The 16,940-nt window shown below is 49.9% G+C and overlaps 4 protein-coding genes; 3 read left to right on the top strand and 1 right to left on the bottom strand.

Annotated features, from left to right (window-relative positions):
- Positions 1 to 1,748: 1,748 nt before the first annotated feature.
- On the top strand, positions 1,749 to 3,671 carry FFUJ_07202 (uncharacterized protein; the record flags this gene model as incomplete). XM_023577427.1 has 2 exons in its annotated part: positions 1,749 to 2,349; positions 2,404 to 3,671. The coding sequence occupies 2 exons, from the start codon at positions 1,749 to 1,751 to the stop codon at positions 3,669 to 3,671; spliced, it is 1,869 nt and encodes a 622-aa protein (XP_023430502.1).
- A 5,684-nt stretch (positions 3,672 to 9,355) lies between these two features.
- Positions 9,356 to 11,977, top strand: FFUJ_07201 (related to vacuolar protein VAC7; the record flags this gene model as incomplete). The annotated part of the gene is made up of 1 exon (XM_023577426.1): positions 9,356 to 11,977. The coding sequence occupies one exon, from the start codon at positions 9,356 to 9,358 to the stop codon at positions 11,975 to 11,977; it is 2,622 nt and encodes an 873-aa protein (XP_023430501.1).
- A 1,024-nt stretch (positions 11,978 to 13,001) lies between these two features.
- Positions 13,002 to 15,794, top strand: FFUJ_07200 (probable pre-mRNA splicing factor prp1; the record flags this gene model as incomplete). Its single annotated transcript, XM_023577425.1, has 1 exon — positions 13,002 to 15,794. The coding sequence occupies one exon, from the start codon at positions 13,002 to 13,004 to the stop codon at positions 15,792 to 15,794; it is 2,793 nt and encodes a 930-aa protein (XP_023430500.1).
- Positions 15,795 to 16,157: 363 nt separating this feature from the next.
- On the bottom strand, positions 16,158 to 16,676 carry FFUJ_07199 (uncharacterized protein; the record flags this gene model as incomplete). XM_023577424.1 has 3 exons in its annotated part: positions 16,158 to 16,328; positions 16,400 to 16,515; positions 16,565 to 16,676. 3 exons carry the CDS (start codon positions 16,674 to 16,676, stop codon positions 16,158 to 16,160), a joined length of 399 nt encoding a protein of 132 aa, XP_023430499.1.
- Positions 16,677 to 16,940: the final 264 nt, after the last annotated feature.

Genomic DNA, 16,940 nt, shown 5'->3' with positions numbered 1-16,940 from the left:
CTCATATTGAGAACATGCCATGCAAGAAAGCAGGCAGTTCTCCCCTTGACCTATGTGTCTTGGGCTTCGTTGGACTTGGTATTGATTACCGGTTCAAGCCAATAAAAAATAAAGCTCATGAACATTGTTCCCCGCCAATATTTGTCTTGTCCCTGTGATTGTAACATTAGTTGTCATGCAATTGGATTTGTTAATGCCGCGCTCAGTGTTGCAAAAAAAGAGCACTAATGTACGAAGTCTGTCACCCCGTTGTCAAGGACTCAATACGGAAGCACTCCCCTTCGCCTGTACATATATTTATATCTACTCTTTCGTTGCTCATTATCCTTACCTGAACAAGGTTTCCTAGTTCTTAAGCCAGCATGTAATCTTTGTGTCATCTCTGCTCTAGATGCAATAAACCTTCGATGGTAGGATTGCACGGGTTGTTGAGGAGCAACAAGTTGCTGGGAACGCATGACTTGACCAACTTCAAGAGCCACTCAGTTAATTGTAACTCACAAGGTTCAGGCCTTGGACCTGCAGTGACCACACTAACTTTGTGTTGCGATCAGGATTCGAAAGCTCGGGTTAGCTGGCTGTGAGTCAACCACTACGTGGCATACATATAACATGATCAATTTTGGAACATATGCTCTGACGCGGCTTCTATCGGTTGCTTCCTGTTGCTCATTCCTGAGCCACTCAAGTGATACATTGACTGGTAATTTATCCAAAACTCAATTGCCAATCTCCCAGTACAATTCTTCCTAATTTCCAGGTGCATCATTAAAGGCACTTTGCCAGAGGCCATGCACATTACGCATGGATCAAGTATGGCCCTGTTGTTTGCGGGAAAACCTCCAGGCACAAGCAAATGTCCCCCAATTCCTTCTGGGGAAGATCCGTGGTATTCATTCATAAAAGGGCCCATATAAGGAGCTGTTCCACTCATTGACACGACAGAATAACATTGAACAGCCACACATTACCTCTTACGACGCTACCACGCCAGCAGTGTTACGGATATAGATTGGCTGCTACAGTATGAGTAAATAATTAAGATTAATTAATGGCTATATGTACATGTGTACCTCGAAACCTTCCTCATGCTCCATACCTTAGGTAAACCATAATAGAGGGAGGGCTGTTGGTAATAGAGTGTGAGTCCCTGCATATCAGGCCAGCCAACACCCGCCAAATCCTTTATCCTCGACTGGCAAGTTGTGCAGCTTCGCCCCTCAAAATCTGCACAACATTCACGTTTCTGCAACAAACCCCAAACTGAAGTCGTTTCTTGAGACTCATCGCTATCAATACAATTATACAGTATAGCACAGTATTTCCTGGCCTGGCGTAGCCTCCACTGTTTCAGCAGTTGAATGCTTGGATGCCCCAGAAATATCGACCTTCTGGACGCCGACGCCACACGCTAAAGTGCAGGCCCCTACCCCGTACCTGGCAACGTCCCTTCTGAGGCGCAGACGGACTGTCCATTACTGTATTGGACAGACGAGACACACTCCTATTTCAGCCTCGACCCTTCTTGTTGGGTTTATTTTCTTTGAATACGTTCCAGATCACCGGGCGAACGTGCAACACAATCGGCCGCAAGCAGAAGACACTACCGCAGATTTAAGCCGTACAATATCTATACTCGATCTCGAACAACCTGGTGTTGCTCTCGCTCCCTTGAGACACCGCCAACTCTTCTTACGCTACATCGCTAAAAGCATACGACCCAACACAGCCCAACCAAACAAAACAATATGTCCGCTGCTACAAAGAAGCCTCCGGCGGGTGGTGTTGGCCGAGTTTCTCATACCGAATCTAATTCTTCAACAAGTCCTTCTCCCTCACGTTCCAACTCTCGATCTACTACTCCTACCAGCAATGGCCATACCCGCACTCGATCGCTACGAACAACTGCGCCTGTGTCGGCCCGTGCTGCTATTGCCAGAAGGGATACTCTGAGTGCTGCTGAATCGGACGCTCGAGCCGAAGCTGCTGCTGCCGTTGAAGATCTTCAGAAGCGCCTAGAGAATGAGGAGAAGTCTTCCCTTCAATACAAGCGTCAGGTCGAGGTTCTCCAGTCCAAACTCGATGAGGCGGTCAAGGAGTCGGCGAAGTTGGAGGAGAAAGCGCACGAATACGAAGAACAGATTGAGACTCTGAGTAACGAGAAGAGGGAGATGACTCGTCAGATGCGTGAGATGGAGTCCATTTACGAAGCGGAACGCAGTTCGATTCTTAAAGAGAAGGAAGAAATGGCCAGCCGAGAAGAGGAGATGCAGGCCATGATCCAGCGGCTCAAGGACAGCCTTGCCCAGCGAAACAACACGGCGGAAGAGAGTCGCCCCTCGAGACAACGTATGTCCACATATTCATTCTCTCTGCCATCTTCCCCGCTCACTGGTTATCCAGATTCTGCCGGCTCATCGCCATCGCTCGAAAACGGCAGCTTCGCACCTCCATCCTCTATACAGCGCAGCGATTCGCGGAATAGCTCGAAACTCATTCTTCAGAAAGATAAGCTCATTGAGTCTCTACGACTGGAACTCGCTGAGGCTCAGATTAAGCTGGTCGAGTCAGAGAACCAGGGTGGCGGTCGCCTACACGAGGTCGAACGACTTCTCATGGAGGCTCGCATGGCGAACGCTCGACTTATGGAGGACAATGAGAGCTACCAGCTGCTTCTACAGGAGCGTACACTCAAGGGTGACTTTGGGCAGAACGACTTCAGCTACATGGGCAGCAACTCCAACCAGGATGCCCTGGCTGCACTCGAGGGCAAGGCGGCTGGTTCTAGTCTTGCTGATGAGTTGTCTGAAGCTACTGAGGGGGAATCTGTCTCCGACGGTGACCGCCGTCTTGAAGCCGAGCTGAAGTCCATGAAGGAGCAGAACAAAGCGCTCACACTATATATTAACAAGATTATTGAGCGCCTTCTTCAACATCAGGACTTCGAGTCCATCCTCGACCAGTCGAGCGATCTGAAAAGCCTCCCAGATACCAACAAGGAGCTTCCTCCAGCCCCTGCCGACAAGCAACAGTCTGGGGCAACAATCCTCCAGCGAGCCAAATCCATGGCGGTCGGGCCTACCAAACCGAGGCCTAGGCCAATCTCCGTCATGCAGCCCTCCACCAGCTCAAACCACACCGACCCTGACAAGGCACCTAGTATACCGATCGGGTTATCACGTTCAACCAGTACAAGACGGAATCCACGGCCTCAGAGCGACCAATATACTGGGGCTGCCAGCCTGGTCAGCCAGATGTATCGGGGGCCAGACGGCCCCGTCTCTCCACCACTTGGGACTCCACGGCATTCCCAAACCTTCTTCTCCCCGCCGAACAACTCGGGCAACCCTAACGCGGCCGCCCGGGTGCCTAGCGGAGCCTCGGTGGCCACCTCCGGCAACTTTCCTGGGATGCGGAGTGAGACGTCCAGCTTGAGCGGAGAGTCTGGAGAGTTATCCATGTCCACGCCGCCCTCGCAATCACCACCTCGAACCCACAATGATAGGCACACAACGTCGTTCGCGGGAGGCAAGCCGAGGCCACTTCGACTGGTCCAGGAGAACCAGGAGGCCGTCAAGGAGAATAAGCGAGCCAGTTGGTACTCGCCATTCACCTGGGGGGCCAAGAAGGAGGACCAGCAGGTACCGTCTGGCAACCCAATTCCCGAGTAGAGCGGGATACGGCTGTAGGAAGGGTCTGAGACTGGAGAGAAGATGCTACGGAGTGACACAGAATTAATGAGACGTGACGCTTGGATATGTATGTTCATGGGGCATCCTTAGGGACTGATGACTGGTCATGTACGATTTACGTCATTAGATATAGCGGCGTTTGGTTCATGGATTATCGTTGGCTGTATCGACGCCGTCTCGCAAGCAATGGGTGGTGTTTTAAGGATTGTCCTGTTTGTGCTTGGGATAGGTGATGGACAATTCCAAGCTAGTATTGGAGCACATGACTGTTGACGACGAACTGAGAATGGAGGCATGATGTTTCTAGATATAGACTTACGGAAAGCACTCGTATAGCGAGGTTACAATCATGAATATAGTTGACGATATTGGTTTTGCGAATCCAGCGGCCTCTTTATTAATCTTAGATAACTTGGAATAGTGCTCTGTCTCTTCTAGGGCTGGCATTTCAGGGGTATTATAGACATGGATGAATCTACAGCGACACAGCCTGAATGGGAATGTCATAGTTGATTCCGTAACTTACCGATTATCGAATCCTGAAGGTTATTGAGTTACGAATATTTTCCCCATCTTCCTGGCCATCGCTGGTCTCATATGCAATAGAATACTACATACCAAACCTGACCAACCGCAAGTTGACCGGCTGCTGAATTGTCAAGTTTAGTGAGATGACGTTCCCTATCAGACCCTACACGCATCCTGTACAGAACCAATAGTCCTTCCCATGGCAACTCTACGATGTTACTTAAACGAGCAGATAAGTGTACAAACATGTACAAGTTGCGCGATTTCAGCAAGAGCCATGATGTGTAAAGCAGTCATTCGTAAGCGCGCGCATATACCACGACTGGACAACACAGCATACATACATACTACAGTCCCAGGGGAGTCAGTGTTATTGTGATAAGACGGGACAGGTGGTCCGTGGCACGAGGAACATCCCGTTGACAGCTCAGACGGCGCGACGCGGGATGATCATCTGCGCAGGAACCCGAGGAGGCGATAGGCCGTGTTCATGACATGTCAGCCCTGGGAATGAGGGTAGGTGATACAGAACAAGCAGGACAATGAATCAAAGAAATAGCGCATGTGGAGGGTACGTATTGTTTGTGATTCAGAGGGTGCACTCGGGATTGTGACTGTGATTATCATGATGCGTTATGTTGATGATGATTTGTGGTTGTTATTTGTCCACCACCAACTAGGGTTCAGATTAGCAGCTGACTCTGATCTTTCTTCCATTCTCACTAAATCAGCAGAAAGCATCGAAGCCAAGCCGGTTGAGGTGGCCAAGCATTCTATTTGGAGGTTGTTTAGCACCAGTTGATGCCTATCAAGGCTGAATCGAGATCCAGCTTTTCTTATTGTAGCATCTCGAAACTTGTATTGTCTGTCTGCATGAACTTGGCTAGGTTGGAGACTCTCTGGCAAGTTTTGGGGTGTTGATGCGAGGCACTTTAGTGAGTGTAAGAGAGAGGGAGACTCAATTCTCTACTCCTTATCCGTAGCTATAGGGTTAATGTAAAGGAACTTATAAACATAGCAGTGCATACAAGGTCAAGCGCTGGGCCTGCGTTATTAATGAAATTCATCATAAGATAAACCAGAAAGGTGTATGCATTCCCTCCTTCATTTGAGCCAAAAGAGGAAGATAGACAGGGAGTATGTAGTGCACAGGCCATTCATACCCTGTGTCTTCTTGCTTGGCTATATCGATCTTGTTCGCCGTAATTGAGCTTGTTCTGACCAAGACATTGGAATTTGTGGCTTGAGTCTTACCCTGAACTTGAGCATTTGCTGTCCAAGCATGTGGCACACTTGCAACCCTGGTGGAGAAGGATGATACTCGTGTCAGACTGTGAGAGGCTGAGGAGATGAGAATAGTGGCTGTGACTTGAAAGGAGCTGAATACTGACCTACATTATTACCTTTACTGTTTCTTGCTTGCTTTTGGTTTTAGGCAGGAGGTAGTTGACGTAGGTCAGAGCATAGACTTTTACTCTGTAGTGAACGGAAGCCGAATCTCAGATCCGAGATACAAACAGCGAAGGTCTTCATCCGCGTCTCGGAAGGGCGAACGGATGGTACCCCTCCCAAGTTACTGTTACTCATCCATGCATTATGTGCATGGCTTTCAGATGATGCTGGTCCATGTATGAGACCGAGGTTCATTGACAGGATCCAGGGTAGTTCGAGTGAGAGGGAGTTTGATGGAGCATGATTAACAATGCAGAGAGACACAAGACTTTGCAGTGATTCCGGATTTAACAGATCCCAGCAACACATATGAATGTGTCTCTTCTATATCGATCAGTCTCAGACCATTCTCAAGGCAAGGGCCGAGGCATTGTTGTCATGATGAGGCCAGCGACACGGCCCGAGCAAAGAACATGAACTTGGCATTGTGCAACCACATTGGTACCTACATGCCTTGTGACAATATGTAGCAACGTTGGCGATGACCATCTATCTTGCATATTCATCTTCCGGGGAAACATGGCTGACAGCATCAGCGGCATATACTTACATATGTACGGGATAACTGTGTTAACTCCGTCCTTCGCAAGCATCAACCAGGATCTTTCACCCACAACAAAGTGGCTATGTACAAACCTTCAGCATCTGACAGTCCCGGACAATTCTTTCCGGTCCCCGAGTAGCCGAGATAGGCAAGCAGCATTATCAAGATGTGCGGTCAGAGCAGTCACGGGGTTTGAACCGCGATACCCAGAGTATACCTGAAACTGGTATTCAAGAGTCGGTGAGGTATTGTAGTGTCAGTGTACTAGGGCTAGGACCGCCGCCGTGCCTGAGATTTGAGCACAACGAGGGCCTCTAGAAGCGTTCTCCGGTCTCCGGGGGACTTTGATGATTGTTTCCGCCTGGTTTGGCTGGTCGAATGGGGCTTTCTTTTTGCTAGCGGATTTGCCCCGGTCAGAACAGAACGGTCTGCTGGGACAGCGTGTCAGGGGATGACCGGCTCTTGTCATTGGGGGCTTGTCCTACGACGGACCAAAGTCCATGACGTGCAGGCTGAAGATTGGGGCATGTTCAAGGCAGATTCAGATTCGTGTCTACCCAATGCGAATGAATGAATGAATGTCAAAAAGAGAAGATGATGCAGGCTTGAAGTGTCCACATGATCATGCTGATGAGCCGTGCGGCAACACCACACATAGCATCCCATTGCATCCCACGACCGGCCCACTAAGAACCGTTGCCAACGTGGCTCTGGAAGCTCTAGCTTTGCTAGCTGCAGTCAACAGGACAAGCCCTCGCTGGGGTGTCACAAACACTGCATCGCATAGTACCCAGGAGTACGGAGCAGCCTATGATGCAGTGGAGGAATAGGGCTAGAAATGTTGAAAATTTCACTTCTGACCGTCTTTGTAAGATCCAGGCCCCTTCTCAAGAGCCACTGCTGCTCGTCTTTATAATCTGCGGACCCTGCCGATGCTTCTGTGTTGCCCTGATGATAGTGACATTGTCTGAGAATATCCGAGACGTGAGACTTGGCGTTGTTGCGAAGCTTAGATTTAGACCAGAAACACCGATGATTGAGAATTGGTAGGACTCTTCTATTCTCTGAGTCTCGATGTAACAAACCTGATGACCTATGAAGAGAAATGGAGCTTTGTAACTACAATAAGTTAGCTCTTCGCCCAAGTCCACTGCCTAGACAAAGAAGCGAAATGGAAGTCCTCTTGCGACGATCTGAGAGCGAGTGGGCAGAGAAGACATTTTTGGTGTGTGAGCAATCAGGTACCGGCTACAGGGATGACTTCCGCCAAACCAGGGCTCTCCGCTCTGCTTACGATTGGATCCTTGATGTCGCGCCTGGTGCCAGGAACCGGTTGCAGGGGCTGTTGCGAGTGCGAATTTGAGAGGGCCAGGGCTTTGCGGTTGAAGAAAGCATTTTGAGGCTTGAGATGTTGGGTTGAGATATTATAGAGAGATCCAGACAAAGGAAGCTATTCACTAGGGGCAACAATTAGAGTTAATAAGAAGTGGCTAGGTAAGTGCTTTATTCTGACTCCCATCGTCATCATCACCATCGCTCAGCATCACTTGGCTAGCTTGAGCTTGTTAGGCTTACCATGTCTGTCAGGGAAAGCTGTCAACATCGATCGCCTTACTCGAGAGACATGAGCATTTATCACGGTGTTGATCTTTGTGAATCACAATTGATTTTCAGGAACCAGTTCTGATGACCAAGGAGTTGCTGAGAAACAGCCATCAGCCAGCGAGTGGGCTACAACGATGGAAGGATTATTGAGTATCCTATCCTTCAACTGCGTTAGTCGTTCAGCCTTGCTCCTAGTTACAATGATGTAGAGAGAAGCGCAAGTAATATTACTTCACCGTGCATATGACAGTCGTAGAAAACAAGCATTTCCATCATATCAAGGTCAAAGGCGGCACAATCCGTCAGTCACTTACAGCCCCAAAGCACACCTACTCAGACTCAGTGAGAAGAGGCGGAAGAAGATATCCTTGCCAGGATCCAATAAAATGCAAAGAATTGCGACATTATCGTGGTTGAAAACTCTGAATAGCTCGTGAGGTTTGCTTTCTTTTTCCGTCTTTTCTTTTCCTGTTGCTCTATGTACGTATGTATGTATGGATGTCAGTATTCTCTGCCCTACGTAAATCAGTGTCAGCTTTAGCACCCGCGCTATCCTCCCTTCAATCTAGACTCGTCCAACCCAACAAGACATTGACTCTCTGTGTCTCCAGGGCTTTCGTACCAAGACGACCCGACAGATTGTGTCATGCTTCAACGCTAAACGCAACTGACCAATCCAATTGATTTACCCCAGCCAGAACTTGCCCCTACGTGATTCCTTTCTGGTTCTTTTCAGGCCCCATCCCGGGAGCCAGCCCATGTCACTTATTTTGGGGGGCGCTGCTCTTCCGGAAGACTCTCTGAGTGAGCGAAAAAAAAAGAGGACAGGAAAAAAAGGTACTTTGATCTACGTACCCGGCTGCGTCAGTAATCGGATTTTTAACCAGAACGACGGGAGTGCGGATATAGGTACGGCCGGGTACAACACCAGCGTCACCTTTTCTCTCACATCCACATCCATCACTTTACGGCCAAGACTACGTCCACCACCATCTTCTCGCCTACACCCACCGTCACTCCCGCCAACCACTACCATCATACTGTACTCACTCACTCAGTTGCTCGCTCGTTCGCTCACCACTACTTACTCTCGACCTCAACACCACCACCACATTTACGACAATAAACGATACATCTCGTCATCGCACCGTTTTCTCTATCCTGTACATGTCGACTGTTTCGCCCTCGTTTAGTTCGATACCCTTCCCACCTGTCTAGTCAACCTGCATCCGCCCTCACCCTTTGTCTGCCCAGCCATATCCCCCCGTCCGCTTGTGTCGTCTGCCATATACTCAATAGACAGGTGCCAGCAGCCGTCCGAAATAGGTTGGGTTAGCTTCTCTTTGCAGGCTTTCCCTCTTGGACATTCTCGCGGCCCTCGATCTCGGCCATACGCCCATTCTGTTCCAATGACGAGCCAACCACAATGATCTATTCTGATATCTGCTTTGCAATTCATTGTCCCTGCTAAGGCCCGTCCCGGTGGTATGCTCGCTAGGCATTCACTCCACCATTCCCACAGGCCACCGTCATCATGGACAAGTCATCTGCCGTCTTAGACGGCACATCTGGCGTCGGTCGTGCGTCTCGTAACGTGACCGACCCATCTGCAACACCATCAAGCGCAACAACAGGCAGTCAGAACTCAAAGCAATCCTCTGCCAACAATTCTGTAGGCCCTTCGCCCTTGGCCTCAAGAGATTCTTCCCCCACGCGACGCCCTCGAAGGACTGCTTCAGCAAACCGCTTGCCTGGTAATCGATCTCGAAAAAACAGCCAAACCGATAATAGTCCTTCACGCACGACACGACCAAGCTTGTCCTCCGCTGCCCCATCACGCTCATTGTCTTCGACCAACACTCCAACACTTGCACCTTCCCAAGAACAACAACAACAACAACAACAACAACAACAACAACAACAACAACAACAACAACAACAACAACAGATCCAAGCACCGACCCCACAAAAGCCAGGCCTCAACGCAGAACTTAAAGACAGCCCGCGATGGCCCGTATCGCCCCGCCTGCGATCGCCTCCCCCCCAATTTAGCAACAGACCAGCAATTCCTGCACGTCGCAGCGAGCAGGATCTTCCTTCCATTAGTGTTCAGCGACCTACGCCGTCGCCGCAGCCTATGGAGCAACAAACAATATCAGAGAGCGAGATGGAGGAGTCACAGTATCCATCCGGTATGCGAACTCCAGCTCGCGTAGCGTTGGAAACGGTTCAAGAAGTCAGTTTACCAAACTCACCCAACCCTCCCAACGGGTCGGCCTTGGTGGAAAGGGTGAAGGAAAAGTTATCTAGCACCGACAACTATTCTGATACCGCACTTCCCGATGGACGGGCTCTACGAGCAAAAAACAGCTTGGTTGGTCAAGAGAGTGGTAGCGACACCAGCAACAACAAGGCGGAGACAAGAAGACCGACATCCGTTCCTCCACCAATAATTACTCGGCAGTCTAGTGCCATGTCGAATAAGCAAATGAAGTCGAAGCAGGATGGATCCATACAGACTATGACAGTAGAGACCGAGACTGTTCCAAGCGTGCCACAGGTTGCGCTCACAACCGCCCAGAAAAGTGAAGGCACAAATGGAACTCTAAAGACCAAACAAAGCACGGAGACAATAAAACCGAAAAAGGATAAGAAGAAGGTTACACGCAAACAACCCCCAGTAAATGCAGGGAATGGTGAGCCTGAACTAGTGACACTGACATTGCGGGATGTTGCTAACATCCATCCAGCATCCTCCAAAGCTGATGTTTTTGAGGCAACAATTGCCAGCGCCGTTGACGAAGCAAACACCTCGGATTCTGAAGAGACCTTTGTTTACGACTCTAACCCTCCAGATGGCAATGATCGGGCTGGACGACGATTTCATTCAAGGACTCCCAGTGCTACATCTATGGCTAGCCAGGCTGATCGACAGAATCTGCGATCTATTTATGGTATCATGGAGAGTGGAGGACCTGCTCATGGACCCAAAAAGACGATGAAATTCGTCAACACTTTTACCAGCAACGGAAACGAGAGCTTAGCAGTCGAAACCGAGGATGGCAAAGGCTCTAACCGCAGTGGTGGCAGTGGGTCAACACGAGGTACGACGAGACACCATCACCACATTGGTCGCTGGGGTAGACAGCCTGGTAACGGCCATGCCTCGCTATTTGATAATGAGTCCCCATTCCCGAATGCTGCGAGGTCGAAGCTCGCTGGACCTAATTCTCGCAATTCCTCTGGTCCACCGAGCCCTCGCAACGCTCACTCCAACGCTCCACGCCATTTTGGACATAAACGTTCTGCGATGCAGATGTCGTCCAGTTACGATATGGATGACACGACAGGAGCAGATGATGAGCGTACACCTCTTCTCGGCTCGGTCCGCTCAGGTCGTTCAGGTCGAAACCGGCGTGGGCCGCACAACCTACGACAGGCTGAGTCACAAACTTTTGCAAGACGGTCGTCATACTTAAACCGGTTTGCGGCATGCTTAGTACTTACCATGATGTTCATGCTTGTCATTACCGGCGCTATCGGCTTCATGTTTGCCACTTCGCAGCCGATGACTGGAATCGAAATCACTGCTATTCACAACGTGGTGACCAGCGACCAAGTGTTGATGTTCGATTTGACCGTCAAAGCACACAACCCTAACATCGTCGTCGTCACAATAGACCACGCGAACCTAGAGGTTTTCGCGAAATCTGAATATACAGGAACAGATTCGGACTGGTGGGCTCGACCTTTCCCTCACGGCCCAGATGATATACGCGTGTCAGATGACCCCGAAAATGACCCTCCGCTGGATGATCCCGACCCAGATGACGACCTTCGACCCAATGTTCTTCTGGGACGGATCACAGAATTCGATAGTCCTCTCACCTTCGAGGGCTCTCTGTTCCATCAAGGCACCTCTTCTTCAACTGGAGAGATGCAACTCGAATACCCTCTGAACAATACAGTGGGGGGCTCACGACGTTGGGAGCGAATTTACCAGAACGAATTTGACCTAATCGTTAAGGGCGTGGTTAAATATACTCTTCCGATGAGCGCCCGTATCCGCAGCGCCACTGTATCAGGGAGGAAGGCCGTTAGTCCAAATTCTTCAAATGATCCTTCGAACAGTACCAAGGTTGAACCTTCAAACTAGATGGGAGGCTGCCCCGAGAGAGGCAGAAGCCCTTCTAGCCTTTCTTTTGTCAAGTCACCGTTTGTCTTGTGTATTTTGAGCGTGCATAGCATGTCATATTAGGGAGCAGCGGCGTTGGACGTCAACCTCCATCCACATTATGGCTGAACATGATAGGGACATGGAGCTTCAAGATTTTGTTTCATTGTTTTGTTCATTGGTTTATAGACAGGCTCAACACCTATGCTTCCTGTCCGGTGTTTCTTGGGTTGTTTTCGCTCCAAGCCTGACCTGGTGAGCATGTACAAGTTGTGCCGTGTGGTACGGTACACATTTGCTTGCTGGGAGTAGTCTTCGAGAATGGTTAGGGATGGAGTTATTGCTTTGATTTCGTTTCTCAAAACCCATAGAAGGAAAAGCGGCAACTATACGTTGTAATTTTAACGGCTTATGAAACACACAAGAAGAGAAAAGAACGTCAGGCCGACTTGAAGAGGAAGATGTGGACGGGAGCACATAGCAAATGCTTCGTAGTTAAGACGGGTAGAAGAGAGTTATTATATCGTTGAATGCAGAATTCAACAGAAAGCCTGTTACTGTCATGAAAGAAACATATCCATGCAAAATCTATATGAAAGTTATCATCGTGGTTTCTTGGTTACCTAAAGGACATAAGAGATTAAGACGCTTCCCTAGTTGACACAGTATCACGGTCCTGAAGGAGGTGAAGTCTTATTGTAGATGTTTACAGATGTAAAGCCTCGTGGAATTTTTTATAGTGGCATTTCCTGGGATATCTATAAAATTGATTCTGCCAATGAACGTTTGGCAGAGTCGTTCGTAGAGGGTGTCAGATTTCAACGGAAAGTGGCGGACTGTGGAGCCTAGAGCTCTCTGTATAATTTCGACCCGCATTTATGTTTTAGGCTGCTTCCTTTCTCATCTGAGCTCTGCGCGACCTTGATCTTCCCCCTTCAAACCTCGGGATTCGATTCAGTCGACACACTCATTCATTTGATAGAAAGACAAAGGACTCGCCGTCAGAATGTCGGGGCGACGCGATTTCCTCAACCAGGCTGCCCCTGAGAACTATGTCGCTGGTCTCGGACGAGGCGCAACAGGTTTTACGACACGATCCGATCTTGGTCCTGCTCGAGATGGACCCAGCGAGGATCAGATCAAAGAGGCTCTTGCGAAACGTGCCGCTCAGCTGGGTCTTGCGCCGGATAAGAAGGGCAAGGATAAGGAAAAGGATGAAGACGAGGGAGGTGACGAAGAACGATATCAAGATCCTGACAACGAAGTTGGGCTCTTCGCTGGTGGTGTGTACGACAAAGATGATGAAGAGGCCGATAAGATTTGGGAATGGGTAGATGAGAGAATGGACCGAAGAAAAAAGCAGCGTGAAGCACGAGAGCAGGCCGAAAAGGACGAGTACGAACGAAACAACCCGAAAATTCAACAGCAGTTTTCCGATCTAAAGCGAGCTCTGGCGACTGTTACTGACGACGAATGGGCAAACCTACCCGAAGTTGGCGACTTGACAGGCAAGAACCGACGTAGCAAGCAAGCGTTGCGACAACGATTCTATGCTGTTCCCGATAGCGTCATTGCGGCAGCGCGCGACTCGAGCGAGATGGGAACAACAGTTATGGACGAGGGCACTTCTTCCAACGCTGGAGGCAGCGATGCTGCAGATGGTACAATGACCAACTTTGCCAAGATCGGCGCGGCTCGCGACAAGGTGCTCAAGTCCAGATTGGAGCAAGCTGGGAGCGATTCTGCTGCGCCAGGCACATCAACTAGTATCGACCCTCAAGGCTATCTTACTAGCCTCAACAAGATGCAGATGAGTGAAGCGCAAGCTCATGTCGGAGATATCAACCGTGTTCGCGAGCTTTTGCAGTCTGTTGTCAAGACGAACCCTACAAACGCTCTGGGTTGGATCGCGGCGGCGCGACTCGAGGAGTTGGCAGGCAAGAGTGTAACGGCACGAAAGACGATCGACAAAGGCTGTACACAGTGTCCTAAAAGCGAAGATGCTTGGCTTGAGAACATTCGACTTAACAGCGATTCTCCAAATGCAAAGATTATTGCGCGAAGAGCTATTGAGGCCAACAACACATCAGTCAGACTATGGGTCGAGGCGATGAGGCTAGAGACAATTCCAAGCAACAAGAAGCGAGTTATCCGACAAGCACTCGATCACATCCCAGAATCGGAGGCTCTATGGAAGGAGGCAGTGAACTTGGAGGAAAACTCCGATGATGCCAAGCTGCTCCTAGCCAAGGCCACCGAATTAATTCCTCTCTCTGTGGATCTCTGGCTGGCCTTGGCACGATTGGAGACGCCAGAGAACGCCCAGAAGGTCCTCAACAAGGCTCGAAAGGCCTGTCCTACGTCACACGAAATTTGGATCGCGGCTGCACGGTTACAGGAACAGCTCGGACAGGGCACCAAGGTCAATGTTATCAAGCGTGGTGTCCAGGTTCTGGCGAAGGAGTCTGCGATGCCCAAGCGCGAGGAGTGGATTGCAGAGGCAGAAAGATGCGAAGAGGAGGGTGCCATTATTACCTGTCAAAACATCATTCGGGAGACTCTAGGTTGGAGTTTGGACGAGGATGATGATCGCAAAGACACATGGATGGAAGATGCGAGGGCAAGTATTAACCGAGGCAAATATGAGACTGCCAGGGCCATATATGCCTACGCTCTACGGATATTCGTCAACAGTAGAACGATGTGGATGGCAGCAGCAGACTTGGAAAGGAACCATGGAACCCGAGAGTCTCTGTGGCAAGTGCTGGAGAAGGCTGTGGAAGCGTGCCCCAAGAGCGAGGACCTATGGATGATGCTAGCCAAGGAGAAGTGGCAGGCTGGCGAGGTAGACAATGCTCGTCTCGTTCTCAAACGTGCCTTCAACCAAAACCCCAACAACGAGGATATTTGGCTTTCCGCTGTTAAGCTAGAGTCAGAGAATGGCAATGGTGAACAAGCCCGGAAGCTTCTGGAGATTGCCCGCGAGAAGGCTCCCACAGATCGTGTATGGATGAAGAGTGTTGTATTTGAACGAGTGTTGGGCAATATCGAGGCTGCTCTAGATCTTGTCCTTCAGGCTCTTCAGTTATTCCCTGCAGCAGCCAAGCTATGGATGCTCAAGGGACAGATCTATGAGGACCTCGGCAAAACTGGCCAAGCGAGAGAGGCTTATGCCACAGGAGTCAAGGCAGTACCCAAGTCTGTTCCCTTGTGGCTTCTGTATGCCAGACTTGAGGAGCAGGCCGGCCTTACCGTGAAGGCTCGATCGGTGCTTGACCGTGCCCGACTTGCTGTGCCAAAGAATGCTCAGTTGTGGTGCGAGTCAGTACGATTAGAACGTCGAGCAGGTAACACAGCCCAGGCCAAGTCAATGATGGCAAAGGCACAACAAGAAGTCCCCAAGAGTGGTCTCCTTTGGGCAGAACAGATATGGCATCTGGAGCCTAGAACGCAGCGCAAGGCCCGCAGTCTCGAAGCTATCAAGAAGGTGGACAGCGACCCCATCCTGTTTGTGGCTGTGGCGCGCATCTTTTGGGGCGATCGTAAGCTGGAGAAGGCGCAAAACTGGTTCGAGAAGGCTCTTGTGCTGGATAGCGACTATGGCGATTCTTGGGCTTGGTACTACCGGTTCTTGTGTCAACATGGTACGGAAGAGAAGCGGGCAGATGTGGTGACGAAGTGCGTGCTGAATGAACCTCGACACGGCGAAGTGTGGCAGACGATTGCGAAGAAGCCCACAAATGCGAGAAAGAGTTGTGAGGAAATCCTGAAGTTGGTGGCTGAAGAATTGGAGCAATAGGGTCGTCTGATATTATAGACTGGCACCTGGGGATCACCAGGGATTATATCGATAAACGGATTGGAGTTCTGGATTTGGTTACATGGAATCAATGAGCTTAGACAGCATTCGAAGCGGTGGATAGTCTTTAAACACCCGCATGTCACCAAAGCATGTATGCCTCCTTGTTGACCGTGATTCATTGCTCTTATACTATCGAATTACGTTGCATGCAGAGACCCAGAGCTATCTCACGGCCAGTCTCATGCTGCTGGGCTATGACCATTCGCCCGCTCAATCCCAAATGTGATACCCCAGGCTCCGACTTTGATTAAATAAGTAATACAGTTGCTTCATCTTGGTTCTTGATTGTTGAGAATTCGCTTATTTGCCGCCACCGAACCAGCTCGAGATACCGCCCTTGGCCTTTGCAGCTTCCGCCTCGACACGGTGGTCGAACTTGTCGACTACTCTCATGGCCTCGGCCTTTGCGTCCTTGGCAACAGACTCGACATTGCTCTTGATGACACCCGCCTGACGGTCGGCTTCGGCAGCCTGCGATTGGGTTAGGACATGACTGCAGCCTACTGGAACACAATTGTAGTGTTTTGGGCAAATAAACGTACGACACTGTCAATCTTGGCACCGGCGGCAGCACCAGCTCCCTTCAGCTCACCCTCAGCATTAGGGGAACGGCCGGGAAGGTGGCTCTTGATATCGGCTGCAACGCTATGGGCGTCACCTGTTGAGACGTTAGTCGAATTATTGGCATTGGGGTCGAGAGCGCATACTCTCGGCCTTTTTCTCAGCAGCTCGTGGGTTGCCGCCAGCGGCGTAGAGGTAGTATCCAATACCAGACACAGCAGCACCGCCAAGGATGAGAGGAGTGCGAGACTTGGACATTTTGAATGATTTGCAGTTGTTGTTTGCGAAAATGTGTGTTGTTGTGATGTGGTTTGTAGAGAGGGTTGAGTTTGGAGTGACAAGATGCAATGGCGGATGAGGAGATGATAGCCGGGTATTTATCATGAGGGAAAGGAAAGCAAGCTCTTTTCTTCCTTAGGTAAGGTGGTTACCTCGGAACTACCTCATACCTCATAGGTTAGTAGGCACCTGGAAGATTCCCTTGCAAGTCAAGATTACTTGGTAGTGCCCCTCTTCTTCGTC

Source organism: Fusarium fujikuroi, chromosome FFUJ_chr05 (assembly GCF_900079805.1).
Source record: "Fusarium fujikuroi IMI 58289 draft genome, chromosome FFUJ_chr05".
NCBI classification, from domain to species: domain Eukaryota; kingdom Fungi; phylum Ascomycota; class Sordariomycetes; order Hypocreales; family Nectriaceae; genus Fusarium; species Fusarium fujikuroi.
The sequence above is the reverse complement of the archived record's forward strand: the minus strand, read 5'-3'. Positions and strand labels throughout refer to the sequence as shown.